The following is a 27,616-nucleotide window of genomic DNA, read 5'->3' as shown; positions in this document are numbered from 1 at the left end:
CCGCAAGGACAGGGTGTTTGCCATCTTTCTTCAAGTGCTGAATGTGATCAATACATCCCCGATGCAGAAGAAGATACACTATTTTTTTCTACTAGTTGATATTTTGGTAAATCTGGACAACAACATGAAAACGTCCCTACAACTGTCCTGACAATAGCCGAGATAGCCCATAACCCCCAGGTCTGCGTAGACCACTTAGAGAGATTCCTACAGGTCTGAATCATGGGGACAGCATGATGAATCACTGATATCATCTTAGCTAATGTCACATGAAATATGAGCCTAGCATACTAAAAGTATGTGATGCAGAAAATATATGATGACCTTTATGAAGAATATAATAAAGCCTCAAATGATTCTTTCAAACTAGGACCTGCCATTATTGAGGTGGAAGCCTAATATCTATTGTGGCTTTCTGGACAATAGCGGCTTTGACCTCATTTGTACTTGACTGTGCTACGTTTATCTTTACCTATGTCCTGGCTAGGCACCATTAATTGTACATTTTATCAGGGACAACTGTCTATATGAGTTTGAAAAACAGTGATCTTTACCATGAAGAAACTGGAGTGTCATGGTATATAAATCATTTTCAGTTTAACTATTTATTGAACATGGTACAGTAAAGGTTTATGAAGAGGACTGCTGATGAATTAAATTACATAACACCTTTAAGCCACTAGATGGCAAAACAGGGCTGTATATGGTTTCTTGGAGGCCCCTAAAAGCAGCAATGGCTGTATCTCCAGGACTGAACAGTGCTCTCAGCTGTATTTCCTGACTGCATTTTGCTGCAGACATTTTTCATCTGACTTCTAAGACGGTTTATAGCAATGTTTTCATCAATCAACTATATATTTAGAAGAAGAACAATGGCACTAATGCTCTGCTTTCATGTTTACTGTTATGACATTGCAATGTAGGAGAGAAGCTCAGCTAGAGGAAAGGGAGATGTAACCAGTTCAAGACAAAGTCATCCCACAGAATTGGTCTTTGTGCATTTACCAGCTGCAGTTGCTACCACATACTGGTCTATACCCCATGCTGTACCACATACAACGTATTGCACACCTGAGTAACAGCCCAGCATTCCCTTTCACTAAATCTTTTAAATAAAATTCTGTTACCAACGCTGAGAAAAAAATTTCCAGAGGAAAATAAAACTCTAGTAGGAAAATGTTGTTCTTATTGAGCATGGCTGCTGACACTGACCGTCCAGACCATAATCTGAATAGCTTGCTGGGGCTTTTGGGGGTTTTCACACCCATGCACCAAGTCTCCACAGTGTATGACTAGATGTTCGACTAAATGACCTCCTAAGGTCCCTTCCAACCCTGATATTCTATGACAGGCCTCCTGGCTGAAAAGAGGGAAAAATCCCATTCACAAAAGGTAAATAAGTTACTGGTTTCACACCATTAAAATCCCAATCCTGCTAATGAATAGGGTTACCAGATAGCAACTGTGAAAAAATGGGACAGGGGGTAATAGGCGCCGATATAAGAAAAAGTCCCCAAAAACGGGACTGTCCCTTTAAAAATGGGACATTTGGTCACCCTACTAATGAACAACTTCTAGACTGGTTTGGTAGTAGAATGTTTCATGGTTATAAGCCCACACAGAACCCAGCTGGGTAGCATTCCGCTACCAATTCTAAACTACAATAATCAGAGGAATACTACGGCTTAGCACTTCTGTGGTGCTTTATATTTTCCAAGTGATGCATGAACATCCACTAAATAATCTTCATGGCACCCCTGTGAGGTAGGTAAGTATCACCCCACAGGAAACCAAGGCAGGGGATGTCCCTGGTCAAACAGCAGCAGCAGACATGGATTACAACTCAGGAGATCCATTCACTAGCCTATGCTGGTTCTCTGGTCACTGCCGTGATCTCAGGGCTCAGTAACCCCTAACCCTGCATGAGTTTGCACTTACAGAGCTTCCTCCAGACTCTTCCAAAATGTCAAAGTTTTCTTCCCATAGATCTTGGAGATCTGCCAAAGCCAAGTACCTTCTGTTCCCTCTTAACATGTGTTCCCGACTATGGAGTTTGGAGGCAGCACAGGTTGCTGCAGATGCTGTATCCCAGTTCTCCCAGAAGATCTCATAGGCAGAGTGGAGAATCTGGCAATGACACTCCCCTGCCTTTCTCTGACTGCTCTGTACCCACCCTGCCAGAACCCCATGGAGGGGCTCCATAGGGAAAGCATCCAGGTACCTCAGAAACCACACCGTCCCTTTCTGCACTCCCTAAGGACAGATCTGCAGGCACAGGTTTCCCCAGCTGCACGTTTTCTGGACTCTTTGCTCATGTAAGGAATAACCCTGTAATGATCTTCTGAAGCATGATTTCTCTTAGGGTATATTTCCCTATGCTAGTCTGTGATATTAATTACAGTAACCCTCTTTAAATAATAACATGCACTGGCTGTACACAATGCTCAGTAAAGAAACAATCAATTGGGGACCTTTGCACACGTACTTGAGTTGGCTCTTCTAACCAGACGTGTGCTGGGCAGATCTTTGCATGGTGGAGTTTAAGGCGGTTAATTTCATTTTTTAAAAGCAGTACCATGATTAAAAGCGACAAGACTGAACCTAAACCAGCTTGATCTAATGATTTTTTTTGTGCCCCTCAAAAGAGAAGAGTTTACTTTGCTTTATCCTGCAGTTGCTTAATTCACCAACTATTGCCACTTCTATTTTCTGTTTATTCAACCCCCTTCTTGTCCTGACATCCACAAGATCTGTCCCATCCCTTTTAAAAGTTCCACAGATAACAAGCAATGCGACAGATGTATTTTAGTGAAGTGACTGTTATGTTGCCTCTTGGATTTGACTGGCATAAAATTAACTTAGAATAGCTTGGGTGTGAGCACTGTCACGTATACTGAAAAATAGCTGACGGGACGTAAGCAAAGGACAATGATAAATGGCAATTTTCCAGTGTGTAGGAAAGCTCTGCTGGGGCTCAGCAGGAATTGTTGCTAGGCTCTTTTTTATTTAACAATTTATTAACAATATGGAAGCCGGGGAAACAGGACATTAATTAGCTCTGCAGATGACACTTAATGGAGAGGGTCGTGTATCTAATGTACAGATACTGAAAAACAAACTAACAGCACTTCAGGCCTGATTCAAAGCCCATGGAGGTCAATGGGATTCTGTCAGGGACTTTGGATCAGGCTCTTTGGTTTTCACTGCAAAGTTTTGCCAGCATAGCTATGTCGTCTCAGAGTAACCCTCCCAGCACCTCAGTGTAGATGCAACTATGCCGACAGAAGAGTGCTTCTGTTGACTTAGCTCCTGCTGCTTGGGGAAGTGGTATAGCTGTGTTGGCAGAACTCTTTAAGTTGGCATATGCTGTGTATCCACTAGGGGGCTCTGAGGTAGCTATGCCAACATAGCTATACGGACAAAGGTTTTGTAGTGTAGACAAGCCTTTGGAGAGGCTGAAAACATGGGCAGGAAATAAGATTCTAAATCTGGGTAGATGTAAGGTAATGCACCTGGGGAATAACCACCCAAACCAGGGAGAAAATGGGAGAAAAATACTTGGACAGTAACAAAGATTAAAAAAACGCCATAAGCGAATCAGGCACTGGAGATGAACAGAAGGAATCAAGTCTAAACCAGCCAAACCCATGCACTCTACTTTCAGAATGTCTGTGCAGTAGTATCTAATCCTGGGCTGAGAGAAGATACTGTGCATACTGTGTGCACCTCTGGGCACCACAAAAACAATTAAGGGGCTGGCTGGAGGGACTGTCTTATAAGTAAGGATTTTAAACAATGCGCCTAGCTAATATATCAGAGTGCACGTGAGCTATACAGAGAACATATGACAGGTCTGCATTTTCATCAGCAGGAGTGTGGGATGGTCATATTACTTGAGAGTGGCTTGATGTAGATTATCTTAAATGGGTGGCAATAAAAATCTCTATCTCAAACCACACCAGCCAGTGGTGCTGAAACAATTTTTGTAGTGGGGGTGCTGAAGGTGGAAACCATGTATTCGGGTTGTTATCACTACTTCAAGCCAGAGAGAGTGGCAGCACCCCGAGTCCCCCTCATTCCAGCACCTATGACACTACCCTGTATCCAACATGTCACATATTTCCCCCAAAATAAATATTTTAGAAATGCTTGAGATGTCTCAGGAGTTGTTGGTATTCCACTGTGTGAAAAGCCAGGTCACCTTAGGGTTTGCCTACACAGTGAATTAGTCCACACTAGAGGGATGCAAATTCCAGTGCGTGCTATCGTGTTATGCACCAACTAGCCCATGTGTTCCCTAATGCACGTTAATACAGTCCCATTGCAACCAGTACTACATTAACATCCACACCAGCCAGTTAGTGCGCAACTCGATAGCAAGCACTAGAATTTACACCCCCCTCATAGGGGTGTAAAGGAACTCACTGCGTAGAGAAGCCCTTAGTTATAAGGAGGACATGCCAGAGGGGGAGAGAAATGCTAGAACTAGTATATATTCAAAACCACTACAACTTACCTAAAACAATCAGTGTATGCACAGTAATATCAATATTAAAGAGGTCCAATATCTCACAATCTACCAGGGCTACGAAGAAATGCCTTATGCTCTTGGAAAGATGGAGCAGGGATAGGGATGCCTGACTTCCCCATTGCCAGTGGAAGCATGAGGAGCTTTAGAAAAGCAGAATTCTCGGCAAGGGTACTCAGCTCCTCCTGATTGTAAGCACAAAGTCCTGTTATACTAAAGTACCTTAGGATGCCATAGGATGCCACCAATGCACTGGATGAAAGCTTTAATCATGCTCAGAGCATTGGCATTGTCCCAAATGTCAATGGAATTTTGGCTCATAAGTGTCTAAACTCCTTTTGAAAATGAGATTTAGTCTCCGAAATCAGTTAGGCATTGCAATGCTGAAGGCAGCACCATCGAAATAACTTTAAAAATCTGGGCCTAAGCTCCTAATTTCCCTTGACTTTAATTCTGAAAACCCCACTACCCACATATCTGTATTCTTTAGGCACTTAAACCCTTTAAAAATCTGGCCCTATGAGCCTAAACCCCATTGGGTTTTAATGGCTTTTAAGTGCCTAAGTCACACTGGGAAATGGGACTTATGCTCCTAAGTCTCTTAGATATTTTGAAATTTTGTCACAGACTCACCAGCCAGGGTATACTGTTAGCAGGGCAGATTCCAAAGGTGACAATCAGGTGGGTATCAGAGATTCACCTGTTAATAGCAATGGTCATCTGACCGATTCAGCAAAACCCCAACCTGGATGGATTTGTGGACAGATATTCACTGCATCCCCAGTGCCAAGAAAATGGATAGCTTTACATTCCACTACCCTAAAATTTCCCTGCCCAATTAAAAAGTGACAGCATAAACCAAACAGTACAGATCACTTACTGAAGGCCATATTTTGATATCCACACGCAGGCTGAATAGCATGTTAGTTTACAAGAGGCCCCACTGACGTCAATGAAACCATTTGTGGAGTTAGGAAACAATCATTGTGAGTGAGGGTGTCAACATCTGGCCTTAAATATTATTTTGGAAAGGAACTAGCTGGCCTAACCTCCATTAGAAAAATGTCCCATACAACATATTCATGAGTTACCTTTGTCATGTAGACATACGGAAACTCAGACATACAGAAACTATTAATTACACAGTTCCCCCTGTAGGGGGATGGTACATTCTGCTCTCGAGCCAAAACAAGGACGACTATTTTCTTAGGAAAAAACATGAAGAAAATGACAAGTCTCCTGAAAATTGACAATCCTACTTCCAGAGAATAACAATGAAGGTAAAACTCAGAAGAGACACTCAGGGTGTGACCTGTATGCTGTTAGGCCGTTTCTGAGCACCCTATGTTGGGAGCTATAACAGCAAAGCACTGTTAGGCACCCAGGGTTACGGAGCAGGTGGTGATCAGGGCCGGCTTTAGGAAGTGCGGGACCCGATTCGAATATCCGGTGGCGGTCCAGGTCTTCGGCGGCACTTCGGCGGCGGGTCCTTCACTCGCTCCGGGTCTTCCACGGCACTGAAGGACCCGCCGCCGAAATCCCGGAGCAAGTAAAGGACCCACCGCCGAAGTGCCACCAAAGACCCGGACCGCGGACAGGTGAGTAATAATTAAAAAGTTAGGTGCTCTTCTTTAGGGCGTGGGGCCCTCTTAGGCGTGCGGCCCGATTCGTGGGAATCGGGGGAAACGACCTAAAGCCGGCCCTGGCAGTGACACTCTCACTGGTCTGGACTGAACCCTGGAACATGACAGCTGGTGCTGACATTATTGGTACTGAACTGAACAGAGGCCACATGGCTAGAACAGGAGAGTCAAAAGTACAGGCTCTCGCTTGTCAACCCACCTCTGTTCCATGCCATGTTTGTCTTTGATGACTGTCCTGCCATCAGCCATCATGAGCGAACCTGTGCCCACCTTTGAAGGTCCATAGACTAGCTTCAAGGAATCAAAGAACTTGTTGTTTCATTTGTTTCCGCATACCATTGAGTGTCTTCTGCTACCTTCTCCCACCATTTATCTTGTATTAAGCGTATTTATCTTTGTGCCTTGCTTTACAGATGATTGAATCTGTCTCTCTGAGGTGGACTGAATATCATTTTGCCAGATTTGGAAAGCCTTTTTCTTTTCCTTTCAAGAGTACTGTGATTTCCTCATCATTTTTATCAGACCAGTCACCCGATTCTAGGTGAAAATAAACCTCTCCCACCGTCAATCTTCACCTTTTCAGAAGGCTCCTCGTGACTCCTAATGAAACAGAACTGTAAATGTCTGTAAAGCTCTTAAATGAAACTATGCAACTAGAATGGTAATCTAATTATTTTGTGCATTTAAGGCAGCTCATTTTAAATTAACATTGAAAACTGTAGAAAGGGGGGAAACAAGCCTCAGTTTTTAATTTTCTACTGATTTGGTTTTATCCAAAGTTGTGAATTCTGCTTAGGGCTGCTTTATGAAAGCAAATATAAATTTAAATTATTATTGAAATACACAAGCACACCCTTCTGACTGGCTTTGGTAGGGAAACAGTGAAGAATACTTATGTTGTACCCTGCACAACAAAAACAAAGGATTGCAAACAGGATATATTAAAAGCCTTCCGGTTTGGTGAGTGGGCATGCTGGCAAAAGATGCTCTGGCCACTCCCTGCCCCCACACAGTTAGAGACTTATTTCTCTGCCCTTGCCATCTCATTGTTGGAACCAGGGAGGACAGTTGGGTCAAGCTGGTTGCTTGAACTGTTGCAGCACACGGGGGCACATCCTGTGGCAGAAGGGTTACAGAATCTGTAAATAGTTACCTAATAGATAAGGTATCAGTAGATGGCACTCAAGGATGTGTTATGCAGTTCCTAAGTTTTATAGAACCAATAAAACTTGTTGGTATTGTTAAATGCAAAGGCTTCCTCTGGTAGCTTTGAACATTGGCTCTTAACAGGCCCAAGCAGTCACCTGGGACTAGGTTACTGAGATATAAAATCAGCTGCATTGTGTGGACAGTGGAGTTTGGTCTCTGTGATTCACTCAAAGAACCATAAGCAGGAACCAAAATAGTGCCCTTGCTAACATCAGGACAAACAGAATTACAAAGCTCTAGGGTTTGTCTTCACTGCCTTGTTAGCTCAAGGTATAACTCGAGTTTTGCCGCTAACCTGACTCCTGTCCACGCACAAAAATCTCTAGCTCGAGTCATGTAGCTAGCAGGCCCTCTGGGGGCTGATGGCGGTGATGGAGGGTTTGAAGCTCACGGGCTGCTGAAACTGGAGCTAATCACATAAAGGGGATGCATCTGTTTGAGTTACAAGAAGTCATCAGCTGTTAATCCAATCACTCGGGGTATGTCCACACTGTGATAAAAACCCCAGTGGCACCAAGCCTTAGAGCCCTGATCAGCTGGCCTAGGCTCACAGGGATCTGCTGCAGGGCTGTAAAATTGCAGTGTAAATGTTCAGGCTTGGGTGGGAGCTCAGGCTCTGAGACCCTCTCCCCTCACAAGGGCTCAGACGCCAGGCTCCAACCGGGCGCCTGAACATCTATACTGCAATTTTATAGTCCCATGAGCTTAGTCAGTTGACCCGGGCTAGCTCCAGGTCTTTTATTGCAGCACAGACAAAACCTCTGTGTCCCTTGAGTGCTGTTCACAGGGTGGCTGCTCTCACTTGAGGTAGGTGAGCTTGAGTGGAGTCACTCTGGTTAACTGCTGCAGTGAAAAGAAGCCCATAAAGTCAGGTAACTGGCCACATTCTCCTCTGAGTTACACTCTACTCCAGTGAGTGATATCAAGGTATTAGTCCTGCACTGGGTGGAGAATTTATTTATGATATCACAAGAGGACCTAATTCACACTGCATTATTACCTGACATCCGCAGCATCACCCTCCTCTGACCATAGTCAGAGAACACTGACTGCAATGGAATATTTTAATCATCTGTTCACTTCAGAGCAAAAAGTTACATTAGGTCATCTTAAAATTCAGGAGCTGGGGTGGGGGCCTCAACTTCCTGAGCTCATGACAAGAACAGATTTTCTATTGCTATAAAGAAGAGCAACCCCTCTGGGAAATTCAACTTTGCTGACAAACCTCCATTACCCATCAGGTGATTTTCAAGGAATGGAGTTAAAGAAAAAAGCTGTGGAGTCTTATAAATGCTCAAGGTCAGGCACTGGACTCAGTAAGCTGCTGCATATGAGTCTGAAAACTAAGACCCTAGGCAGGTGATAAGCTTAGAGAGAAAGCTTGGTGCAGTGAGCAAAATGCAGGTACTCAGTGAAATAAGAGATAAGCACCCTAGTCAGCGGAGCCCTTTGCAAGCTAATCAAGGAAGGAGCAGAAAGATAATGAAGGCTAAGAGGTGCTCCCTTTTCTCCTGGAACGGAATCAGGGTAGCCCATAAAACTGGGAGGGACAGAGGAATGGGTGGAAAGTGGTTGAAATATTCCAAAAGCGATAAAGAATGTAGTCTGTAAGGAGTGAAATTCTGGAAACCGCAGGAAGCCCAGCTACCCAGGTGTGACAAGGAAAGGCTGCTACAGCTGATAAAGGGTTCAGGTGCCTGCCTGTGACATGGCTGCTTGGGGCCAAGTAGGATAGGAAGAAGCATCTGGGTCCAAAGGGAGCTAAGGGACCACGTCTATCCTCTCCCATTCTGGCTGTCTGACGCAGGGGAAGCCCAAAGAGATGATTTCCCAGGGTCTCTTAACCCATTAGCTTCTTGTTTTGAGGACAATAAATCAAGCGCTGAAGAAAGGGCCTTTAAGAACTCATGTCTGCCTGGCTGGGGAAACCACCCACTAGCTTACACCAGGCTTTACGGGGATGTCATGCATGGGGGTGGGGAACAAAATCCACCCCCCCCCCAACCCTACGCAGATGCTCCATGGACATTACATCAGCTTAAGGTGGCAGGCTGCTCCTCCATCCACTCAGCTCCTCAGCCAGTGGATGAACGCAGGTGCAGATCTAGTATCATCTCCTCAGTGTAGCCCCCCTCACTCCACCCAATGCCGGCCTATCAGGCATGAGGGGCTGAGGCCATCCAGCATGGAGCTCCATCCGGGCCTCCGTGCTCAGAGCTCCTGCAAGGCTCCTTTGGTGTAGGGCCTCTGCAAAGTGGGTCAGCTTTTACCCCAAATTAAAATCATTCCAGAACGCCCCTAGAGTACAGTTATGCCGGGGAGTTGAGAGAAACCTCACGGAAGCTGGTAGGCTTAGTGTCACCCTTCATTCAAGATAAAAGTAAGAAACAATGCTCCTTTATGGAACCAGACAGCTGAAACAATAGGAAGTGCCACTCAAAATGTGGGCACATGGCAAGGCGTGAGTAGAAGCTGAACCATGTGGCCCAAGGGGTTTCCCTGGAGACTGAAACAAATGCAGCGGCTGGGAGATGGATTGGTGGAACTAGGTGTGTCTGGTGGAGCTGGATGGGAGAGAAGGGTCAGAAACACACAGGACACAAAGATATGCCAACACTGCCGTTAAACACCCACATCTGGCCCATGCCAACTGACTGAGACTTCAGGCTTGGGCTGGACACCAGGCTGTGGGACCCCCAGGTGGGGAGAGGGTCCCACAGCCCCAGGTCCAGCTCAAGCCCAAATGTCTACACTGCTACTGTACAGACGGCAGCCCAGGCCCCACAAGCCTCAGTCAGCTGACACAGTCCAGCCACAGATGTTTAATTGCAGTGTAGACATACCCAAAAAGCAGCAGCAGAGATGGTCTGGTAGCATAACCCGTAACAAAATATACTTAAGAGAGAGTGTGAGTTTTTGGTTAAAGGGATGGCTGGAAAAGGTATGGAATTGTGAGGAAAGAAACAGTCTCTTATTTGATTTCTGATGTGTTCAGGGAAACAGGACTTTGTACATTCTTTGAAATTAACAGGACTGCATCAGAGAAATGCCTCACTCCAACATCTATTTGTTCTCCTAATGGAAATAACCCAATAGACCCTGAAAACCAGCTCACCGCTTGGGTCAAAAAGGGGTAACACAGTTAAAACCCACATTCAGCTTGGCCTGATTCTCCTCTCAGTCACTCCAGTTTCATAACTGAGTGGCTCCACTGAGTAAAATGGAGTGACTCCTGATTCATGCTTGTGTAAGCAAGAGGAGAACAAGGCCAATCTGTCTTCAAATTTCATTCTCTCCACTCCAGACCTCCGTGGTACGCAAGCCCATGAGGCTCTTAAGATAGCCAGGGGCCTTTTGGATTTTAGAGGGATTTAATTCACTATTTGAAAGGTAGAGAGAGGACACTAGGCATATACGTTCTCAGACAATTATTCCTTTGAGTGGATTGTAAATTATACCTGCAGAGCAGACATGATTATTCAATACAAGTGAAGCAAGGCACAGAATTTAGCCCTAGGCTCAGCTCTGAAAATTAAAGACCTCATAAGATGTGGAATTTAACTATTGGGGGTGCTGGAGTATGTCACCAGCTACATGGGATTTTACATAGTCCAAATAGGGTTGTTTTACACAGAATGCATTACGTGAGACCTGTCCATCTCCCACATCAGGCCATGGGGGCTTTTCTAGCAAACTAATCCTGAACATGAATTTCCCACTGTGCTACCAAAGAGCAGGTTACATTTAAACACAGGCCAGTTCAGGTGAAAAGTTATTCTCCACAGCAGCCTCCTCAGATGTGGAGCTATTAGGCAGATTGTAGGATAGCGGTATTTTTACCCGGCTATTTCCAGACCGCCCCAAACAAAAAACAGAAAACAATCACCCCACCCCAATCAGACTTTTGACCCCAAGAACAGAGCTGTACCAGAGACTATGTCAAGTCTGCTCGGGACTTTGCTATTGATTTTGCACGGAAGGAGCTTAGATACTACAGTGCTGGGTAGCAGTGTAGAGTTGCCATGCAAACACTAGTTAAAATCCTGGTGGATTTGGGATCGTCCCCAGAGGACTTGGCAATAAGTAGCGGGGTCCCCAGTGGGCTTGGACTGCATCCTCACTGCTACTTTTAGCTGTGTTCGGTAGAGCTAACATGATATGCACACCAGGCAGCAATCACAATCACAGTACAGACATAGCCTAATGATATGTCTACACAGCAACTAGCCACCCGCAGCTGGGCCGTCAGCTAGCTCAGGCTGCGGGGCTATTTCATTGCTGTGTTTCATCCTGGGCTTGGGCTGGAGCCCGGGCTCTAGGACCCTGTGAGATGGGAGGGTCCCAGAGCTCAGAAGTCTACACAGCAATGAAACAGCCCGGCAGCCCCAGCCCAAGCCAGCTGGCATTGGCCAGCCACGGGTTTTTCTTTGCTGTGCAGATGTATCCTAAGTGACTTAGGAACCAAAGTCCCAACTCACTTTTAATGGGACTTTGGCTCCTAGGTGACTTATATGCTTTTGAAAATTTTACCCTTCAACACTGCTACTTACTGCACCAAATAGGACTGTTGCAAGGGTAGATCTCCTTTTGAGTCCAATGTGAGCAGAGTTAGGTGAGGGCTTAGAAAATCCCTCCCTGTAAACTCTTTGGATCAGGGATTGCCTTTTGTTAGTGCGTGTGAGTGTACAGTGCTCAGAACAAGGAGCACTGAGAAGAACCTGTAGACACCAGTGTAAGCCAAATAACCAACCCCGCCCGTAAGTATAAGATCACATAGGCTGTAAAGACGATGAACGTAGGCATTAGAAGGGTGTGCATGCATATAACAGACAGCAACTCCCAAAGGCATTGTTACCTAAACCCAAACACTTTACATCATCATATGCCCCTGTGCCTTCCCCCTCCAATCCCTCTCATCTCCCCCCCTCACCTGAATAAAAGTTCCAGTTGTCAAATTAATCCTGCTGGTTCAAATGTAATTTTTCTCTGAATGATAACAACTACCGGAAGAAGAGCTCTGTATAGGTCGAAACCTTGTCTCTCTCCCCAATAGAAGTTGGCCCAATAAAAGGTATTACCTTACCCATCTTGTCTCTCTAACAACTACACGAGAAATGTAGTCTTCTGGTGGCCCTGCACAGCCTGAAAGATCATGGGGAAATTGGATTTCAGTCAGTTTGGAGCTAGATGTTATTTATCATTTAAATTTGAGACAGTGGCCTTTATTTTCAGACCGGATAAGCAGTTTTCTCATGAATACAAGGAATTTACATTTCACTTATTTCTCTGTAGACAATTTTGCTTCTAAGCAATGTGTTTTGGGATGTATGTTACCAAACCCAGAGAGATTCTTGTATAGGAGGGCATAGTTTCATCTACCTGCACTTCACACTGTAGTCTGTAAGGGAGACTTTTCTGTGGTTTTACACATCCTTAAACCAGAACAAAATACCATGCGTACAAAAAGGCTAACTCCTTAAGAACTTCAATGGTTCAGGTTTTACAGATGGCCCTTTCTTGCAGGTAAGGGCTGAAATTCCTGGTGTTTGTAGGGGGAAAATGATATACACAGTCTGGTATCAAAGCATACAGAAAGCGGATGTCCAAGTATGGAAGTTAAGAAGAGAATATTTCTTTGGGAGGATAGTTACAGGTTTCTTCTCTGTTCTAGTCCCTTGCAGAATGGTTGCATTTTTTAGGATGTTTTCCATACAGTAAAAAGTACAAAAGCAACTCCAGCGCCCATGACCTCAAGGAGAGCTCAGGAAGCTCAGGACCTCAAAAAGAGGCATTTGGACCCTTTGAGGATTGGGCTCTAATTCCGTAAACAGATGAAACCCGGCATTTCTGGATGACTGATGAATACCAGAAATGGCATCTGTTTCCACAGTGTAGTATCCTTTTAAAATGTACTGGGGATTATTCTATTCAATATAGGTTCTTACACCATCCTCATCGCTGTAGTACCTGAATGCCTTCCAATAGTGGTTTAAGGAAAAGGACTAACATCAGTCATATGAGGTTCATCCTCTCTCCAGGAGAAGAACGGTACATGCAGTGGAGTGTTTTATGTTCATAGGGTTGTTTGTTGTTGCTTTTTTTTTTTTTTTTTAAATGTCCAGGCTGCTCTGGGTTTATGCTACAGAAGGCAGGTCAAAGAAATGCCCCGGCAGGTGGAGTGAAAGGTGGTGAGGTTTGCGATGGTCCTTAGTTCCTGCGGGAGTTCATTCCACAGTCTTGGAGCAGGAGCTGTCGACCACAGTCCCCATCCTGGAGCTGCAGGCTCTTCTGGCTATCCTGGGGCCAGGCCAGGGAGCACCGTGAAGAGAAGGACCAAGACCCTGAACTTGATTTGAGATTCTATGGGAAGCCAGTGTAGAGAGCAGAGGACGGGTGCAATGAGTTTGCAGAGCTCGTGTTGCTGAGGAGACGCACTGAAGCATTTTGAACTCCCTGGAGTTTCCTGAGGGTGGATGGCTCCATGCCCAGACGCTGCATTTCATTATGGTGTAAAATAATCCAACTGAAGAGCCAAATCCTGCAACCCTTAGTTGTACAAGTAACGCTCCCAGGAGGACCTCTTTTTGAGGTCAGTGAAAATGCCTGCATGAGAAAGGCCTCCTCATTCAAGTAAGGGCTGCCTAAGCTAACGCAGTATGTGCAGACCAGTCCGAGTGCACTTTTCAAAATGGGTATGAACAGTCTCCTATAAATGGATCCTGACTACCTCCACTGAAGCAGCAAAAATACCTAAAACTGTAGGAACTTCCAAGCACAGCTCTGCTATTTCCCCCTCTGAGATGGATTTAAAAATATTTCTGGAAAGTGAGCCCTGCTGGAGGGCACTCTCTGATTGAGAATATTTCCTTACTTTCAACTGTATTGTTTTGATGCAGATTACTGAATATTCATATTTTTCTGGCACAGAATCAGGCAAAGCTGGAAGAGTAGCAGCATCTTTTATGTCTTCATAATTGAAATTATCGCTTATAGAATACAACCCTGATTCCACAACTGTATCGGTGCAGATTCAGAAGTCTTCCACTTACTTTTAATATGGTAACAAACACTCCCTGTGGAAATAAGAGTCTAGTTCATTCAGGTTGGAATGCTGATAATCAATGGCATCTGTATTTTGGTGTATGAACTATCAGTTTTAGCTGAAAGTCCTTGATGAAAAGTACAAATGCCATAAAGCCTCCATTTTGTTTTTTCTTAAAGATGTAACAGTTCATATTTTATATAGGTCATGACCATACAGCTAAGGGTAGCATAAAATCCCTCCTTTACCTGTAGAGGGTTAAGACGCTCAAACAACCTGGCTGGCACCTGACCAAAAGGACCAATAAGGGGAGAAGATACTTTCAAATCTGTGAAGGAAGGTTCTGCTTTGTGCTCGTTGTTGTTCTCTCCGAGACAAAGAGAGAGACCAAGCAAGTAATCCTTCTCCCACTAAAATGATACATCTAATATTACAGAAATTGTAAGTAATAGCAAGGAAATGCGTTATATTATCTTTTGTTTTAGCTTGTGAATTTTCCCTATGCTAAGAGGGAGGTTTATTCCAGTTTTTGTAACTTTAAAGTTTTGCCTAGAGGGGAATCTTCTGTGTTTTAAATCTTATTACCCTGTAAAATTACCTTCCATCCTGATTTTACAGAGGTGCTTTTACTTTTTTCTTTATAATAAAGTTCTGTTTTTAAGAATCTGATTGGGTGTCTTAAAAACCCAAGGGTCTGGTCTGTGCTCACCTTGTTTACATATTTGGTTGGTATATTATTCTCAAGCCTTCCCAGGAAAGGGGGTGAAGGGGCTTGGGGGGGGATATTTTGGGGAAACAGGAACTCCAAGTGGTCCTTTTTCTGAACCTTTGTCTAACTCACTTGGTGGTGGCAGCGATACCATCCAAGGACAAGGAATTTGTGCCTTGGGGAAGCTTTTAACCTAAGCTGGTGGAATGTAAGCTTAGGGAGTCTTTCATGCAGGTCCCCACATATGTACCCCAGAGTTCAGAGTCGGGAGGGAACACACACACACACACACACACACACTCTCTCTCTCTCTATAAAAAAATAAAAATTTCAGGGTCAACAGCAACTCAAAACATAAGAACATAAAACAATTAAAACATTAATGAAATCTTAAAAAAATTAAAATGATGGATGCTGCATCATATTTGCCTTCTTTGAAGAAATCACATTTTCTAGCTGGCAAACAAAACCACAAGAAAAAATAATGCCTATGGCACACTTCTCTTGTAAATCAGCAGTAAAGGTGCATGTTTTGCTTCATGTGTAATGAATAGCAGGCGTTGACCCTGAAAATCTTTACTTATCTGTGCAGTAACTGATGTTCTTTGAGATGAGTATCCCTGTGGGTGTTCCACTCCAGACGTTGGTGCGCCCCTACGTATTCGCTCAGAGATTTTTACAGCAGTGCCTGCACAGGCCTCGTGCACCAACCATGTCCCAATAGCGCACATACGTGACTGGGCTCCTTGGTTCCTTCTCTACAACAGAGACCGCTCCAACTCAGGGTGGGCAGTGGAGCACTCCGGGTGCCCCACTCCAGGTGACTGAAAAAATTCTGATGACCTCTAGTGCCCATTTGTCTGTAGTGATGGCCTGCCAGTTGAGGTAGAAAGGGTGCAAACGGTGCCCCAAAATCTGGACAGGTAGTATGAGTGCTGGAGTGGGTGAGAGGTCTTCATACCCTCGACCAAGGTTTCAAATCTATTCGTTAGGTGGCAGGGGTTGGGGACGGTGCTGACAGCATGGGGCAGCGTCGCTGGTGCCTAGGTCTCCAGCGTTGTTGATGGCCTATGGTGACATTGAGTGTAGGCCAGATATTGTGGGCATTGATAAGGCCGATACCTATACTGTCTTCTTCTAGTTGATGGTGTGTGAATGCCAAGGGATATGAGCGTCGCTCTGGAGTCCTTCATGGCGTGCAACACTGTATTGGTCTTCACAGCTAATAACTTCTCTACATCGAAGGGGAGAGCTTCCACATATTTTGAATCTCGTGTGGGAAAGAAGATGATGTAAATCATGAAGCTCGATGCGTAACGACGGTCGTCGTGGTGGACCTGGCAGCCACATCAGCAGCATCAAGGGCAGCCTGTACTGCTGTGCGAGAAACAATTTGTCCCTCAGAGACTATGGCTTTGAATTGCTCTCTCTTGTCCTCTGGAATGTCATTAATAAAGTTCATGAGTTTCCTGTAATTTCTGTGGTCATATTGGACCAGTAGGGCCGCGTAATTAGCCACCTTGAATTGCAGTGTAAATGATGCATGAACTTTTCGACTGAGTCTGTCTAGTCTTTTACTGTCTTTGTCAGAGGGGGTGGACCAGGAATGCTGCTGTTTGTTCCTTTGGTTGGCTGCTTCAACTACCAGCGAATTTGGTGCGGGGTGTGTGAAAAGGAACTCTGAGCCCTTGGATGGGACATAGTATTTCCGGTCTGCATGTTTGCAGGTAGGTATTATAGTGGCTGGTGTCTGCCAGATTTCTTGGCAGGGCCCATAATGGCTGCGTTAATAGGGAGGGCACTCTTGGATGTGCTGGAAGGTTGTAACATGTTGGTCAGCTCATGCTAATTTTCCGACACCGCTTGAGTGCATTAACCACTCTTTTGCAGAGGTTGTGAAAATGAGTAAAATCATCTGTTGTTGTTGGAGGTGGGGGCATAACAGCCTCATCTGGTGAGGGTAGGGTGACCACACAACAAATGTGAAAAGTCAGGACAGGGGGTGGGGAGTAATAGGAGCCCATATAAAAAAAAGCCCCAAATATTGGAACTGTCCCTATACAATTGGGACATCTGGTCACCCGAGGTGAGGGGGCTGAGTTATTATTGGTCAGAGAGGTGTCAGGTGCCCCCTTTTCTGTGTGCAGGGTTGCAGGTTGTTCTTCTCCTTCAGTCGCAGACATGTGCACAGGCTCAGGAGGAGATCTGATGTCACCTCTTCTGGGCCTGTGTCAGTCACTAGGGTGTCTCAATGGGCTCCAGCAATGCCACTGTCCGGGGAATGGCATGAGTGGTCCCACCCACAGGTGTCCATACCAAGGTGGTAGGTCCTTGGAATATGAGAAGAGGCAGGCAACTTTAAGAGAAACCTCGGCACTGGAGCAGTGCGCATCAGCAGCAACTGGGGTACGGGCAGTGCTGGAGGTGCCCGAAGTGTGGTACATACTGAGCCGTGGAGCAGTCGGCACCGACGAGACAGACCTGCTCGGAGGTCGTTTGGAAAGCGGTTGGTCTCTGTGAGGCGAGGAAAGTGGTCGTTTTTTTTTCCTGTTTTTTAATTTTTTGCTGACCTAGGTGGACTTTGTCTTGAGGATGACTCTGCACCTGGGTCGGAGGGAGGTCTGAGGCATTTCTCCATTAAAAGTAATTGAGCCTCAGGTCTCTGTCCTTTCACGCCCTAGGCTTTAACAGTGAACTCCCCCACACAGTGAACACACTGAGAGTGGCTGTCCGAGATAGGAATGGCATCTCTACACGTAGTGCATCGCTTAAAACCTGGTGAGCCAGGCGCAGTACGAACTGTCTAACTAACTGACAGGAAAAACGGGAAGGGAAAAATTTTTGTTGTTGTTGTTGGAGAGAACGGGGAAAGGAGAGTTCAAACTTATCTACTAATTACTGGGTGAAAGTGTGTAGAAACTAACTAAACTAGCCAAGACAAATTTTTTTTGAACGAATCCGCTGAGCTTCGTCTCAGGCTGGGGACGGTAGAGAAGGAACCGAGGAGCCTGGCTGTGCATGCGCACTATTGAAGCATGGTTGGCGTGCGAGGCAGGCACCGTGTGTGCATGGCCCGTGCTAGTATTGCTGTAAAAATCTCTGAGCGAAGGTGCAGGAGCACACCAACACCTGGAGTGGAACACCCACAGGGACATCTCTCGAAGGAGAATGATTTTTATTTAGTCACATTGGTGAAATCCTCTCTTCACCAGTGGGAGTTTTGCCATTGACTTCAGAGGGGCCAGGATTTCATGCATTGACTTCGGAGGGGATACAGCTGAAGGAGTTTGCAGGACTGTGCTCTAAACCTCTATGATGGTGCTTTTTTGTTCAGATAAGAAACTTGCGCTAAACTTCACATTAAAAAACCCTTATAATTCTTACATCACATACAAGTTTTAACATCTGAACTCACATCATATTTGGGCAACCCAAATTAGCTCAAAAAAGTCAGAAGAAAATGCCTATTTTTGTTGTTTCCGCCTTAAAAGTCTTGGAAAATCAGTCTGGAAATGTGTGTTTGCTATATTATTTGTGTACAGACGCGGAGTGCAATCTGAAACTTTCAGCTTCTAGTTCAAGCAATGATTTTCAGCTTTGTTTTCTTCAGCCTTTGAAACTATCATTGTGGCACAGTCATCTACAGAAAATGGTGTGCTTGGAACTCATCTTAAAAAAATCACAGAAATATGAGATGGAATTGACTTATTAGGTCATCTAGTTCATCTTCCTCATCCATCCACTGGGATTTGTGATGCTTTCTGGAGAAAGAAAATCTGAAGATTTGGGAATCAGAGGAAAAGTGGGCCTCCTAGCGTAACTCAGGTTCTGACCTTTACACAATAAAGCTGTTCAGTTTGAGTTTCATTTAAAAAGTGCCAAGAGACTCTAGTGAATCAAGGGAGAAAACTGTCTTTCATCCAAATGGATATTGCTTCAAAATGAACAATCCCCAAAATTAGCAAGCAAAAGTCACAAAATCATTTTCTCCTTTGACATTAATACAGATACTACGTCATTAACAGGGAAGACCTGACCGTCACCATTACATTTGAAAAAGCAGGGATTAAAAGAGGTCTAGGATGTCCTCTCAGCAAACTAAGGAATTGCATGAAGGGTTACAGAAGGGTCGCTGGGTTTTCTAACCGGCAAATACTAGGCAAACCATCATTTGCAAGGAAAGGGAGGGCTCCTCCTGGAAATCTGTGCTGCCGGCGGGAGAAGGGGGGCTGCTCCCCCGGAGCCGCTGCCAGCAGGGAGATGGATGTGGGGAGTCCTCTGGCCCCAGCCCTGGGGCAGCCTGCACCCCAAACTCATCCCCAGCCCCACCCCAGAGCCTGCACCCCCAGCTGCAGCCCTCACACCCCCACACCACAACACTCTGTCCCAGCTCTTGAGCCCCCTCTCACACCCTGAACCCCTCATCCTCGGCCCCAAGCCGGAGCCCGCACCCCCAGTCAGAACCCTCACCCCAACTCTCTGCACCAGCCCTGAGCTCCCTCCCACACTCCGAACCCCTTGGCCCCAGCCCACCACATATCACCTCCATACTGGTGCATATAAGTAAATTCATTCCGCACATGGATATAAATAATTAGAGGGATCATTGCTTCTAACTGCCAGAGGGATGGAAGCAACTGGAGACAAGGAAATGGAAAACACAGTCTGGGACTTCGTTAGCAGTAGAGGAAATCAGATTGCAGTAGGAGTAAAGCTAGCATAAAAGCTTGATGGACATCATATTGATCACTAGGCTAACGGCATCTGGGCTTCAGCTGAGGGACTTCTTTTTTTAAATCTCTGTCTTCAAATGGCATCCAGTGAAGAGGAGAAAAAACATATCGTAAGAGCTTTTGGTATGGGAACATGCTGGAAACAACGGTAGTCATGGGTAATATAAGTGCATACGTAGGTGGATTCAGCTAAAGCAATCTCAGGTGCTTTGTAGCACATGGCTATAGTACATACAATGCGAAAGGCAAGGCACTTCTGGATAATGGACACGGAGTGAAAAATGTGCTTACCTGTACACTCACATGTGAGCAAGAGCATTAGTGGTTAGTGCTCACAGATGGGGTAGAGCCTCTCATGCAGGCTGTAGATCTATGTCTCTCTACAGAGAGATGCTGCTCTAGCTCCAAGCTTTTCAAAAATGGGAGCCTAAAGTTTGACTTCTAAACCCCGATTCAGGGACCGGAGTAAGTGGCCCGATTTTCAAAAATGCCAAGCAGCCAGAAGTTCCAATGGGAGCCGGCTGCTTATTTAAATGCCTAGATATGGATTTAGGAGTCTAAGTTTAGGAACCCATTTTGAAAACTATGCACAGACATATGTCTAAGAACCAATATATATATATACACACATACAGACGCCTCCCGACTTACGCAATCGTTCTCTTCTGGAAAGCCTCACGTAACTTGAATTTTGCATAAGTCGGAAACGTATACCCGTACGTTATGCAAAAATTTCTGCAACTTGAAAATCTTATTTCTGGCTTATGGAACTTTTTCCGTAAGTGTGAATTTGCGTAAGTCGGGTCTTGCGTAACCCGGGGAGCGTCTGTACACACAATGGTATGGTAGAAAGATTTTATCAGCATGAGTTTGGGATAGTCTCATCACTCGTAAGTGACAGAACCACGTATCAGTTATTCAAGTTATTCCAAACAAATGCTGAAGCAGCTTTTCTGCTACCCGGTGCCAGTATGCACAGCTGGTGTAAGTTGGTGCCAACATCATCTGACTCCAGTGAGGTACCACGAGTTGTCCTTTGCATGTATGACACAGTAGCCTGCTTAAATAACTGCAGCTCTCTGGTGCCTTCCACTACCTTGATGGCACTGGTTTCTATAGTCAGCCCACACCAGAGTGAAACTGGCCTGTATGAAATGGTGCATTACACACCATCTTTTCTGCTTCTGTGTTTGTACTATATTTGTACTATAAACCACCCGAAATAGGTACTAACATGCCGGATAGGTAACTGGGCAGCTAGGCTGGGTAAACAAATTCAGGATTTCCTATGGGGCAAGGAGACTGAAACTTTGATAGCTGCTGATTTGAAGCCAAGATTAATCCAAGAAAGCTGTTCAGCGCTGATGATATATGTATGCTGGGGACTCTGCTTACTGCTTCCTCACACAGCCACTTACTAATCTGATTTTGGTTCCAGGTGCTGGAAGCCTTGTTTTGCAAATGAAGTAATGGTTTGCAGAGCTGAGAAATCCCATGCCCTTGGAATTTCTCTTAAACAGTCATTTAGATCCAAGTTTTCTCAAAGAGAGCTGATGGGAGCTAAGCACTTTTGGAAAATCAGGCCAGTAGAGTCTATTGTTTTACATTTTACTCACAAATCCTATACGCAGTGGTTCCACCACATCTTGTGCATGGTGGGACATGAACAAGTGCCCCCATTGGGCTCATTATATCCCCAGGAGCAGTCAGAGAGGTCTTTGAGCAGGCCCCTAGGCAGCTCCTGCGATTCAACTGGCTCCATTCATAAAATGTGCCCGTGCCACTGAAAGAGGAAAGAGAGAAGGAAAAAGGTTCTGGTGCAAAGGAAGGAGAGGAAAGAGAAAAGCGATGGCATCGCACGTCGTTTCCCACTAAGAACAAGGATATATAACTCACCAAGATCCAGAGGCAAATTTCCAGAGTTTGCCTTGCCTCTCAGGTAACCCACCAAGGAATGTAATAAACCACTTTGCTCACCCCCAATGACTAGCTTGGGAGAAAAGTTGTATTTAAAAAATGAAGAGGCTTGGGGCTGATACTGTAGGATCTCTCTGGGTATTTCCTGGTGTGAAGAGAGTCCAGAGGGAATTTTGTGTCGGCTCCTTCTTAAAATCCTAAGGAAAACACTGTTGAGTTTTTTTGTCTCTCAAACGTTGCCAATCAGAGCTGTGCAAAATGTTTACCTTGTGCCATTGGCATTTTCATTAGCAGCTTTGGTATGAGTTCTGCCTGCTTTTGAGACTCTCAGGGCCCAGCTGACAGAGAGGGTTTGCACACCTAGCCAATCTTCCCACTCAGGACTAGAATAGCAGGGGGTGCTGCTGGTCAGGATTTAGATTCAGAGGCATGTGGGAAAAGACTCATCTCCCATGATAACAGTTGTCACCTCCCCATCACCAGCCCCTTGATGGAATGAAGCATGGGGCAGCAGATGGAAGGAGAGAGGGGGGTGGTGCTAGGTCTTGCAGGGGAGATGAGCGGAGAACAGCAACGAGGAGGGTGGGAAGACAGTAGCAGGGAGAGGACATTCCCTTTGGTGGTTCACATCTAGCCCCTTTTAACCAAACAGAATTTTCTTTTTGAGAGCCAACAGATTACAGCAGCGCACAGCTCCGCCCCAGGTGCTCGAGACCTTGGCAGCACAGCACAGAGCAGCACAGAGCAGAGCCAAGCTCCGGATCCCTGCCTCTCTCTTTCACACAGAGGTTTCACCAATCTCTGGGGCCTTGGACAAGAAAGCGCTTTATTTCCATCATTCCCCAAACTGGCCCTGCCTCCTTGCTTAAGAGACAAGAAAAGACCAAGAGATGAGGGGAGGGGGTGTCAGGGAAAGGGGAGAGGAGAAGGTTGAGTGGGGACATGGAGGCACACAAGGAGTAAAAAGTGAAGAGGAAATGAAAGGATGCTACAATGCACTCTTCCCTCTCTCCCACTTTTCTTTTATCTTCTTCCCGCTCTCTAGTCCAGGGGTTCTCAAACTGGGGGTTGGGACCCCTCAGGGGGTTGTGAGGTTATTACATGGGGGATCGCGAGCTGTCAGCCTCCACCTCAAAACTCACTTTGCATCCAGTGTTTCTAATGGTGTTAAATACATAAAAAGTGTTTTTAATTTATGCAGGGGGGTGTGTCACACTCAGAGGCTAGCTATGTGAAAGGGGTCACCAGTACAAAAGTCGATGTCAGTCTTTATAACATATCACCTCAGTACCCAGGTACTCTCCAGTTGTGGAGCAAGTGACAGGACTAACATCCATCACGTGTGACTCATTCTCTCTCACCTCCGCAGCGGCTGTCCCTGCACGTTCTCACCCATCACTAACTTCTGCTCAGGCTCCCTTTTTTTCTTTCCCCATCAATGTTCCTTGAAAGTATTTTAAAGACCTCCCCACCACACACACACACACACACCCTTATGCTTTTCGGTTCCCCTCCTCTTCTCATTAATGTTGCCTTTCAAAACGGAGTTCCTTTTCCATCATCCTTGTTTTTCTTTCCTAGAATACTTCCAAAGACACGACAGGAAGGATGAGATGATGGATACATACCCAAAACAGCCTCAGATCAAATAAACACTATGCACATATTTAACTTTATGCACATGCTTAACCTCCATCCCTATTTAGCAAAGCACTTAATCACATACTTAACTTTAAGCACACATTTAAGTCCCATTATCTTCAACGGGACTTAAGCATGTGCTTATGGGCTTTGCTGAACTGGGCCTACCTGTTGTTCATTTGGCGCAGGGTGAAGCTCTGTATATGTTTCTCATCTGGAAATAAATGAATGAAGCTTTCCCTATGTAAGTTCTAATGATCCCTTCTGGCCTTGATAGCTATACATTTATTTACTTTTCATGAGAACAGTGCAGCAACGGAGCAGAGAAAAACATGCAGGAGAGCAAGAGAAACTTACGTTGGTTTCGAAGCTTCTGCTTGGTCAGTCTGCAGTTTCTCTCCACCTTCTACTTCCATAGTGCAATAAACGATGCGGTTTGGAGCTAAGGATTTTAGACCCTGCACTTCCATTATGACGACCTATGGAGTGAAGAGAGGAAGTGTAAGGAAAGTACTGAGCAATACAACAGCAAATTAGCTCTTTCAGCTGAAGCTCTTTCATTAGGGTGACCAGATGTCCCAATTTCATAGGGATAGTCCCGATTTTTGGGTCTTTTTCTTATATAGGCTCCTATTACCCCCCATCTCTGTCCCAATTTTCAATTTGCTGTCAAGTCACTCTATCTTTCATCAGGGAGACTGCCCAAATATATATGATATGGGCTGCTCTTGCGGGGTACTGAATGCCTTCAACTTCATAACATGGTAAGACCAATAAATAACCCTTGTGAGGGGCTGAGATCCAAACAAGAAGCCACTCACAAAACATCAACAATCCGTATCACTATCAGTGCTGCAGTTTGGACTCACCTTCTGCTAATATTTTTGCAAATTCTGTCAATCCCAGTTCTTTGACTGACCCACACTAGCAGAATGTGGCTCTCTGTCCCTTTCCAGTGGCTAGGCCACACAGAGACTTATCAGTCTGCTACTTCGGGTAAGCTAATGGAACTGATCCCTTCACTCTAGCGGGAGAAGCTTATGTGTTTAGGTCCAGAGATCACAGGTTTAGTCCCTGTAGAAGATTCATCAACAAGTGTCATTATACAGGAAGTGCAGTAGGATGATGCATGTGTTTGTTTATGACACAGTATATATAATTGTCAACCTTAAGTCTGTCTTATCAAAACTTTTTCTTCTTTTAATGTTGATGAATCATCATGTTAACAATGTGTCTTCATGAAGAAATCACATGGATGTTTCTGTTCCTCTTATAACTAGAGATGCAGCGTATAAGTTAAAATTTCAAATTCCATGCTATATATTCCCTGATGCATTGTCATTCGCCTGCAGATTCTCTGATGAATCAATGTTTCTTGACCAAACTTCTGCTGCGCAAATGTTTTGTGCATATGAATGGATTGCTCACCCTCTAGAACTTCAAAGCTCCACGTACAATTTCCTTCTGAATCGGTTTCAGTTGGGATAAACATGTTAAACAATGTTGTCATGAACAGCTTGTTTATGAACGGCACATATTTTTCTTACAAGTAGGTCTAGTGCTTTGTGACATTTCACTGTTTCTTGATACCTGTGCACATACTAGTTATGCCCTGTTTGATGTCTACATCAAAGACATGAGCCCTGGATTCATACACAACCAAATTTCCAGTAAGGCTGAACTGAATATTGCAAATATCATGAAGCCAATATTACCTTAAATATTTTGAACGCTGAATTCAGTGATATTGTAAACAGTGGTGTAAGTTGCATGCTGTTAAATTGGGGTAATGGTGAAAATTGGTGTAAATTACACAGCAAAAGGGACATTTAGCAGAAAAAACAATAGACAAAAATGGGGGAAATGGTAAATATAAATCCTCTTTATTTCATTTTACACCTTTTTCAGGTCCGCTCTGTGTATGCTCAAAAGCTCGTTTCTCTCACCAACAGAAATTGGTCCAATAAAAGATATTACCTTGGCCACCTTGTCTCTCTGAGGAATAAAGTGACATCTCTACTTAGCAATAATCAAATGCAAAGACACCTAAAGCACAAGGTTTTAGTAGTTTAGGAACCAGTAATAAAGTCTCTATGAAATTACACTGATGACTATTTCTATCCCAGAAGTTCTATTTTTGATTTAAAAAACCCACAGAACCCTATTATTGCAAAAAGCAAAGAGAATGAAACTTTGTGATTCCCTGAAACAGAACGTTTTTAGGTAGTATAGAGAAATGAGGCATCCAGATTAGTTCCTGGATTAATTCCACCCAATTTCAGTGGAGTTGCCCTGCAAATGAATTTAGCTCATGGCTTCTACACTTGGTACAAACACTGTGACACTGTGAAGATGCTAGTTAATTATACTACTGTTTGAGCGACTTGATACAATCTACCTTGAATTTCACATTAGTATAATCTCCATAGATTGTTCTAACACGACTGGGAGAAATCTAAAAGGGCACATTATGAAGCTTGATAAAAGCATTTTATAATTGTTTCCTAAAAGGGAAGAAAGCCCCGCTTGGGGATTAGGAAATCCTTTTACTGACCTCTGCCCCTCAGGCTGTTATTTTAATATCTACTCTCATGGCTCAGACTGGCTAGGCATTGATTGGTGTGATTCTTAATCACACTAATTCAGCACATTATATGTTCAAATGGAGACAGTTTGTAGCTTTTACCTCCAAGGAGAAAGACAGCACAACATCTGACTTTGAAAGCTGGTTTTCATTTTCTTCTCCCAGGTCAATTATTGAGGTGTTGTGGCTGCGTTTTAGCTTCTGTAACTTGAACTCAGAGCCGCCTTTGGACACTGGCATGCTTTCCAAGTTTGCCATCAGCAGATTGACAGAAGACTTCAGCTCCTCGATAAACATGTTTTCCATTTCTTTGGATACAAATTTCGGAAATTTACGCTCCTTGGATTAAAACAACAAGAAAAATATATTAAGATTTAATGGATACTCAAGAGTCGCTTGTTGGATTGTCGCACCACGTGAGTGATCTGGTTAGGTCCCCACGTGCATTTGGAAAGTGCCTTGCACATGGAGAACTACCACCATCCATAACAGCTGTCTCCCAAGCCACTTGGATGGATACATTACCTTTAGCAACTGGATGAACGAGTGCCTGGCATTTATGTGATAAACTGTAGCTTCCTGTATGCATTTTTCAGTTTCACATTCATTATCTGTTAATACAGCTTGTCTCCTATATACATGCCTCATCAGTATACACGCCCTGGCCCACATCCTCAGCTGGTGTGTGTTGCCATAGCTACACTGAAGTAAATGGAGCTTCTCCAAATTTACACAAGCGGAGGAATGGCCCCCTGGTTTTTCTCCCCTCATTCAAATGATAGATTCCTCCTTAGAGATCTGCTCAGGGCTAATTTTAAAGTCCAACCCTGAGCCGATCACAGCCAACCCCAACCTAACCCAAGGGCCTCATGATATTTTCAGAACTGACCCAAACCCGACACTTGCATGAGAACTTGTGTCAGCGCTGCAGACTTGTCCTTGGGGCTCGGCCCATTGGGCACTTCCCACTCCCGATGTGATCTGTCTCTGTGTGGGGGGTTGTCATGGCGGTGTCTGTATGTGCTACTCCTACCGGCCACTGGTGCCTTGCTGCACGACTAGTTAGCACACAGAGCGGAGAGAGGTGGCGACAACCAGCAGGAGCGGGACAGGCAGCTGTCATGCCGACCCCATGGGCAGGAGGAGGTGATCACAGATGACCCGACCCAGAAAGCCTCGGGTTGTTTTTCATGCACAGCCTGAACCCATCGCTTGTAGTCAAATGCTGTCGGGTTGCAGGGCTCTACTCTGCCTGGGCCCAGCTGGCATGTGCACCAGAAGCGTCTTCTCCCACATGCAGCTCCGTCAGTTCACCTTTATTACGATCTGCAATGCTCCAAAAAGCCTAGGAATTTCCTGCCTAGCTGCATAGCACCCGTAGTACAAACACAACAGGATTTATTCTCACAATGCCCCCGCAGAAGGGTTCAAAAGGATTATTGTCCCCTTTTCACATGGATGGGACAGAGGCACCAAGAAGTGATTTGTCCAAGGTCACCCAGAGTCTGCAATAGAGCCAGAAACTGAATCCTGATCTCCGCAGCGCCAGGCCAGTGCCAGTGCCAGTGCCCTTCTCCCGAGTAAGTGTTAGGCACAGTTCTTCTCCCGAG

At 44.9% G+C, this 27,616-nt stretch overlaps 1 protein-coding gene across 31 annotated transcripts in view; it reads right to left on the bottom strand.

The window, feature by feature from the left end:
- Positions 1–27,616, bottom strand: part of CADPS (calcium dependent secretion activator) — a 359,086-nt gene that overhangs the window by 169,038 nt on the left and 162,432 nt on the right. For all 31 annotated transcript variants that reach the window (XM_039482401.1, XM_039482397.1, XM_039482400.1 and 28 more), the window contains exons 5-6: positions 26,109–26,345; positions 23,780–23,901 (exon numbers count right to left, since the gene is read on the bottom strand). In XM_039482401.1, the coding sequence (XP_039338335.1) occupies positions 23,780–23,901; positions 26,109–26,345 (359 nt within the window). The remainder of the gene's footprint in view (positions 1–23,779; positions 23,902–26,108; positions 26,346–27,616) is intronic.

Source organism: Mauremys reevesii, linkage group 7 (assembly GCF_016161935.1).
Source record: "Mauremys reevesii isolate NIE-2019 linkage group 7, ASM1616193v1, whole genome shotgun sequence".
Taxonomy (NCBI): domain Eukaryota; kingdom Metazoa; phylum Chordata; order Testudines; family Geoemydidae; genus Mauremys; species Mauremys reevesii.
Note: the sequence above shows the minus strand (reverse complement) of the source record. Positions and strands in the feature narration are given on the sequence as shown.